Consider the following 7,738-nt stretch of genomic DNA (forward strand, 5'->3'; position numbering starts at 1 on the left):
GGCGACCTGGATGAAACGCTTTAAAGCTTAAGTCTATGGAAAACCATTGAAACTTTGAAAGGCCATATCTCCGGCCAGGGCTCCTCGAGCTGAAGGGATCCCAGGGAATTTGGTGGAGATCTGCCAGCGCATTCGCGAGATAGTGACACCAGTTAGTGATACCATTGATACCATTGATATATCAAATAGCAACCAGCGCAGAGTGAGAGGCGCGCACTCTTTATTATGCAGCACACACAAAATTTTGACTGGTATTGTACTATAATATACACAAAGGATATCGGCCTTTTTTTTACTCCCTAATATCGATATCGGTATCGGCCCCAAAAAACCCATATCGGTCGGGCTCTAAAAAATACCCAGGACAATATCTTCTGTCCTCAGATTTACCAAGATAACAAAGTCTCTTGAGACCTCAAAAAACGTGCACTTCTACTGTTCCAATCTTTCAAGTATATATTTTTTAAACTGTACTTGCTTCTTGTTTCTAAACACACTTTTAAAAAGTACACTTTGTAAAAATGTCACATTCAAAGTTAAGTACATTTTAAATCAGTATGTTTTAAAAATGAGGTGTTGACTAACAACTACTCATGAAAAGTACTTGACTATGATTTTAACTGTAGTGTTATTCGATATTACTTTTAAAGTTAATATATTTTAAATGTACTAAATTGCAACTTCATCATTACATATTTAAATGCATGACAAAGTTTCAATAGAAACAACATTAAAGTGTATTTTAAATAAATCCTTATCGTTAAATTCAGCTGTACAGTATAAACATATTTCAAAGACAATATAATTATGAATTAACATATGAAGATGCACTTAAGTGCTACTCAAGTGGGTCAAAACGCACTCTAAAGTTCAGCTAATTGCAATTAATGTAAATTTAAACTACATTACATTTTCTTTTAATTGCAATTAAGTGTCTGAAAACATTACATTGAGTTTGCACTTAAATATATTCTAAAGTATATTATTAAATTCTCTTAATAAAAGTGGTATGCACTTTTACTATATGTCAAAAATTGTATGAAAATTATATCTCTTTTGTTTCTGTTCTTGCGTCTCCTAAGAAATTTTAGGAGAAACATCTAAGACAAAAGCTGATATTTAAACAAAACAAGTGACAAAAGCTATCTCTTCCATGTAAATCTTAGTTTTTGTCCTGACCAATGACAAGTGATGTTGTGCTGGGTAGCCACTCCCACCATGAAATCTCATTGGTCCATAATCCTACTATTGCTTGATTGACTGTGACTATTGCCGTACGCAGCATTTACAATTTCAGTGCAGACTGAAACATTTATGACTGGAAACTTCACATCATGCCTGATTAGAACTCAATTATGTCTTGTGAGCTATGAAAGAGCAACCTTTGAGCAATAAAATTTTCCCTCTGGGTTAGCGAGTCCCATGTCTGGATAAATTGAATTGACTTAAGTATTTAAACATAACATTAGTCAATCAGGCAGCATGACTCTGAGGCATGCCGGGAGTGTACGTTAGCGATTCTCTGCGGGTATTGTGAAGATTGAACTCTAACCTATGAGGGCATCTCATTATCTCTTTATTTGTAGATGCGAAGGAAATATCTTTCACTCGTTCTGAAATACATATGCAGGCAAGACAAACAGACAATGAAGGAATGAACACACCCTTGTTCGTTGGCTTGTGCGTGCGCTCACTCTATCTAATTACAGGCCTATGGCATCACCCAGGAGATGGCAGACAAGCTGTCAATCATTTGGTTGCTATGATATGAGATGAGGGAGACTAAGACAAGAAGGATAAAACTGTGCGTCCAATCTCCAGGGTACGATCGCCGTGACAACAGAAGCCCATGTCAAAATCAGAGGCAGCCTTTTTGATGAATCTCAGAGGAAACACCCATCACACACCATATGTCACACACACCGAACTAGGGCTGGGTATCGCTCAAAAATTTTCGATATCAATACCGATACCGATACCTTGAGTTCGATACCGGTTCCTGAACGATACTTTTTTCGATACCAATTTTATGAAATCAATTTTAACAAGATTACATTATCTAAAAAAAAAAACTTTGGTTTTATTTTTCAGCTTGTTGATGTTTATACAAACTCAAAAACTCATCTCCTGAGCCACTACACAAAGGAACAAAATGTAACCAACACAATAAATCAGTGCAAATAGTTTTAATAAAGCTCAATACTACACGAAGCGTGTTCGTTTTAAAACGCATAGCTCAGACAGAATCATGATTTCTATTTATTTTCCACTGATTTACTGATTGAGCTTCCAGCGCTGTCTGCTTGTGTTTTCTCTTCCATGATCGCTGCTCTGACTCAGAGGTAGTGATGGGACGACTGATACCGAGGCTCCGATGCAGTTTTCAAAGCACTATTGTATCACACACTGTGCCGATGCTTGTATCGAAATGACAATACCACGTGATTGATGACGTTTGAAGCTTCGAACGTCATGCAGTATCGGAAGGTCGGGACAGCTGGTTTGAAAAAAATCGGCACTTCGCATGACTCATGTGTTTGACTTTACTTATTTATTGTCTTATGTAGCATGATGCTACAGTTTGCATGAATGGTCACATAACACGCGCTTTCGGTCGTGTAACGTTAGTATGAACGGACATTTGCATATGATCGGAACTCCACGCAGCTCCCGCGCTACTCTCCATTGGAAATGAATGACCGGTCTGTCGCTTGTCGTTTGTCGGAGATAGTGGAAAGCTGGCTTGAAACGCAGTGGAAACGCCAGTACGACTAGGATCGTTTTAATTTTAGAACATAAATGCACCAGTGTAAATGTATCCTTACATCTAAGGGGGCTGGGACAGCCTCACGTGTGCGCCACATCTGAGTGTAACCGGTGTTAACTAGTAGGTGTGTTCGACTTGACGCGGACTGACTGTGCAGAGGCTAGTGCTGCAGGCTTATTGGCTCACTGACGCTGATGAGTTTAACCCCTTAGGTATCGAAATTTGGTACCGAACGATGAAACGTTTTTCGATACTCTATGGTATCGAGGCATTTCGGTCGGTGCCTAAAAAGTATCGAACTCGATACCCAGCCCTACACCGAACACACCTGCTTACATTTGCACCGACGGTGGGAAAATACCTGAGAAACATGTTAAGCTTGTTGCTTTTATGTGAGAGTTTGGTTTGCTCTGCTTTCTTTAAGCTAGAGTGGGCACATTAAAGGGTTAGTTCACCCCAAAATAAAAATTCTGTCATTAATTACTCACCCTCATGTTGTTCCAAACCTGTAAGACCTTCGTTCATCTTCGGAGCACAAATTAAGATATAGAAAGCGCGCACATGAATGTAATCTGCGTAATCAGCGTTGTTTACACTTAGTTACGTTGGTTACACCCCAAACTGTTAAATGGTAGTGTGTGATTGGACGAAAACTGGCTGAAATTACAGTTTTTTTGTTTTTGTTTTTTTACATAAAATTGGATTAATTCCAAATATGATATCAATATATAGATCAATTTAATGTATCCTTACTGAATAAAAGAACTAATTTCTTAAAAATATATATATATTTGAAAGGCAGTGTGTGATTGGACTAAAATTACTTGAAATTACAGAATTTTTTATACAAAATTGGATTTATAGCAAAAATTGTATCTACTATACTCATGTTTATTGCCGCACATACTATCTTTTAAAACTAATAGCTAAGCGTGCACTAATAGCTATATACTGTGCATTCAGTATGCAGTAAGCATGCACTTATTTTTCATTCTAAACACAGTCAAAGCCTCTGTCCACATTCATGGACACGGTTCGCACGCATGCGGCTTCACGGAGAGAGAACATCTGCGGGAGCTTCCCTGCTGTAATTGGACAAGGGCACCAGAGTTACCACGGTAACTGGAGGTCAAACCTCAGGCAAACAAGCTCCTATCAACTGGCAAACTGAGGGAATGAGTGTGGAAGAGACAGGTGATGCTGTTGCCATGGGTACAGGTGTGATACGGGAGCGAGGTGCGGGAAATGGAACTCACTTTCGTAGAACGGCAATCTCATTCTCAATGCTGCTCTCCTTCCCCTTCAGCGCTTTTTTAGGGATGCACTTCACAGCGAACATCTTTCCCGTGGACCTCTCCTCTGCCAGGACCACCTCTGAAAACGCACCCCTTTAAAAGAGAGAGAAAAGAGAGTTCATGGCTTCATTTTTGATTGCAGAGCTGGGAAATATTGACAGTGTTAGTTGGATGCTACAGGTTAATGCATGTAGTAGAACAGAAGCAATTGATACAGTCAAAAAATGAAATATTAGTGTTGCCTCTTAGCCAAACTTTATATTACCATGTTTTTGGACCATGGTAATGCTATTGTAATTTTTTTAATATAATGTAAATATGAATATGGTAATCATTACATATTGAATTTTAGAGTATGAGGTTAACTATCTAAAACTTTCACAGTAATGTTAACATTTTTTTGAAAAATGCAAACAAATGAGTATTTTCACTGGACCTCAGTGTTTTCATAGTGAAGTCTTAATTTATTTAGCATTTCTTCCAATACAGATTGTTTCAAAGCTGTATCACAATATTAATCAGGAAAATATTAAACAAATTCAAATTCTGCTGTACAGAAGCTCTAAAAAGACAATAGTGTCATTATTTCATAAGTCAGTTCAGTGTTAGTTCAGTTCAATAACTGTGTAAAGTTAATCAATTATGAAACAAGTTCAATTCAGCTATAAGCACCTCTCCAGAAGATAAGTGTCATTATTCTGCTTGAGTCAGTACCGTGTTGATTCAATTCAGTTTAATAATGTTGATGTTGCAAAATTCATCAATTATGAAATGAATTTGATTCAGCTATAAGCGAATGTACAGAAGACAATAGTGTTAGTATTCAGCAAGCCACTTTTATGTTGATTCATTTCATTTAAATTCAGTGTTGATTCGTTCATAATTGACATTTTGCAACATCAACATGTTATAACTGAATTGAATCAACAATGAACGGACTCGCTGAAGGTCGAATGAATATTCAGCGGTAAGTAGCTCTACAGAAGGCGGTAGTGTCGTTATTCAGCTTGAGTCAGTTCAATGTCGGTTCAATTCATTGTCGAAGTTGCAAAATTTATCAGTTATATAATGAATTTGATTCAGTTTTTTTGCTTTAATTTGTATTTAGCTCGAGTCAATTCAGTGTTGATTCAATTCAGTTCAGTTCAGTGTAAATGTCGCAAAATTAATCAATTATGAAATAAATTTGATTCAGCTATAAAGCAGCTCTACAGAAGACAACAGTGTCAGTATTCAGCTCTGTTCAAGTCAGTTCAAGTTTTATTCTCATCCGATGGTGTCACTGCAGTCAAAACAATAATATTACTGAATATTAAGTGTCTTTTAAACCCCAACTAAGCAAGCCAAAAGCGATGCTGGCAAGGAACCCAAAATCCATCAGGTGTGGAGAAAAAATTGAGAAAAAAAACCTTAGGAGAAACCAGGCTCAGTAGGAAGTCCGGTTCTCCTTTGGCCTGAGTAATTTATAATTCCAGGCTGCATAGTGAAACTGTGTTTGTTGCTTTAAGTCTAACATTTAACATTTTCAAGTGTATGTTCACGAGTGTGCATTTGTTTATACATCATGTATATGTCAGATGATGGCATGTTTAATAATGGACTGCTGCACATACTGTCATTAGCAGGAGATGAATTAAGGTTGAGAAAAAAAACCTTAGGAGAAACCAGGCTCAGTAGGAAGTCCGGTTCTCCTTTGGCCTGAGCAAACGAACACGGTGTAATTTATAATTCCAGGCTGCATAGTGAAACTGTGTTTGTTGCTTTAAGTCTAACATTTAACATTTTCAAGTGTATGTTCACGAGTGTGCATTTGTTTATACATCATGTATATGTCAGATGATGGCATGTTTAATAATGGACTGCTGCACATACTGTCATTAGCAGGAGATGAATTAAGGCTACAGCACACACTCAATAACACAAATGAATGTGGCACACTGGCCAGACAGTCTCTGAAGCACTGAGTGTGATTAAATAGTTTATAGGCATCAGCATCTACACAGGTGCTAAAAGCCTTCTGTTGTCCTCTCTGCTCTCATACACTATTCAATAGTGACTCTACAAACACACATATTTACAAACTAGATTTGCATTTCCCGAAGGAAACACCAGTGCTTGCAAGGCATCAGCAGAGTGGTGTTAAAGTTTTCTGTGAGTTCGGTAAAGTTATTGCCAGTGCCCTTGAGCAAGGAACTTAACCTCAGGTTACTCCAGAAGGCCTGAACCTGGAACAAGTATACTGTCTGTAGGAAACTATGGATAATTACTATTTGCTAATACTTCATTTTTGGAAGTTCAACTGAAATTCACTACTACTTAATATTAATGTTGCAATGTGACAGAAGTGGTGACAGATCTTTTTTTCTGTATTTTTCTGATGTACATCTGAGTGAAATGGATTATTATAAAAGAAAAATATGTAGGGCATACCTTAAAATTAAAAAAATATACACTAAAATTTTTCAAAGTTGTAAATAAAACGATCAGTGTAGTGCATTCAGTCTTTCTGCTTCAAATTCTTAATGAAATTTTAACTTCAAATGTAATGGGTATTTTACTGCCATTTTTTTTCGTAAGTAATTATGAAATTTCATGAAATCAGAAACCATCATATTTTAAATATAAATCCAACATGACCAAAACCATCGACAAAACAATGCTTGAATCAAGCAAAGAGAGTTTGAACTGATTTAATAATAAGCATTGTAATGAGTTGGTCGAATCAGTTTACTCTGCCACCATCTTGCTAACACCTATTCTAGCTGTTTTCTAGGTAATGAACATATAATTAAAGCTCTACATTTGAATGAGGAAAAATCTTGAAACTGTTTGTCAAGAATTTGCTTAAATAGTATTTCAATTCAGCAATAAAATTTGACAACGAGATCATAAATGTAGCTTCTTTAGCTCAAATCCTGGACTGGCTGGTCCAGTACAGAGTCTTGTATGCAGGGGGGGAAAATTACATGCAGCAAAAAAAAAAAAGGAATCTAGGCCACAATTTAACTAAATTCTAAATTAAAATGAGCACTGAATTCTAACAACATGGCCATTGGCCACGATTAAAAAACAAAAAACCTGTTTGCACTTTATACTAAAAAACTCAAGTTAAAACCTCCTGGGGTCGACGGTGGCGCCGGCGCCACCACGTGCATGTTTTACTGATAAGAGCAAAAATAACTTTAAATGCTCGTTCATCTACGAGTGGTCCATCTTCTCCCCTTGTACTGTCACTGATAGAGCTCGTCTGGCTAACACACCTGGAGCTTGAATCCTGTGCTTACTGAGAATGAGATCAGTATAAGGTTACCGACCTTTACTTTTTAATTTAAACTAAAACATGTCCAACAGATCTCAGATTCAGCTGAATTAAGTAACGAGTGGCCTGAGATTTGAGAACACCCATTTGCTGATGAGGTCCCTGAGAAAATCTCCATCTCATCTGCCATCTGCCAGCACACGTAAAAAGCTTTTAAAACGCTGAGCAAAGAATTAGGGAATATTTGCTTAGGCAATCTCACGCTGACCTTTACTTTTTAATTTAAACTAAAACATGTCCAACAGATCTCAGATTCAGCTGAATTAAGTAATGAGTGGCCTGAGATTTGAGAACACCCATTTGCTGATGAGGTCCCTGAGAAAATCTCCATCTAATCTGTCATCTGCCAGCACACGT

At 37.2% G+C, this 7,738-nt stretch overlaps 2 protein-coding genes across 2 annotated transcripts in view; one reads left to right on the plus strand and one right to left on the minus strand.

Annotated features, from left to right (window-relative positions):
* Window positions 1-7,738, plus strand: part of LOC107743836 (ADP-sugar pyrophosphatase-like) — a 79,754-nt gene that overhangs the window by 26,947 nt on the left and 45,069 nt on the right. The window lies entirely within an intron of this gene.
* LOC107743755 (calcium/calmodulin-dependent protein kinase type 1D-like) overlaps window positions 1-7,738 on the minus strand; it is a 62,177-nt gene that overhangs the window by 20,156 nt on the left and 34,283 nt on the right. Inside the window, exon 2 of the mRNA XM_016557157.1 lies at window positions 4,024-4,155. Coding sequence (XP_016412643.1) covers window positions 4,024-4,155 — 132 coding nt within the window. The remainder of the gene's footprint in view (window positions 1-4,023; window positions 4,156-7,738) is intronic.

The sequence above is a fragment of the Sinocyclocheilus rhinocerous genome, unplaced genomic scaffold (genome assembly GCF_001515625.1).
Source record: "Sinocyclocheilus rhinocerous isolate Xijiao unplaced genomic scaffold, SAMN03320098_v1.1 scaffold551, whole genome shotgun sequence".
In the NCBI taxonomy this organism is placed as follows: domain Eukaryota; kingdom Metazoa; phylum Chordata; class Actinopteri; order Cypriniformes; family Cyprinidae; genus Sinocyclocheilus; species Sinocyclocheilus rhinocerous.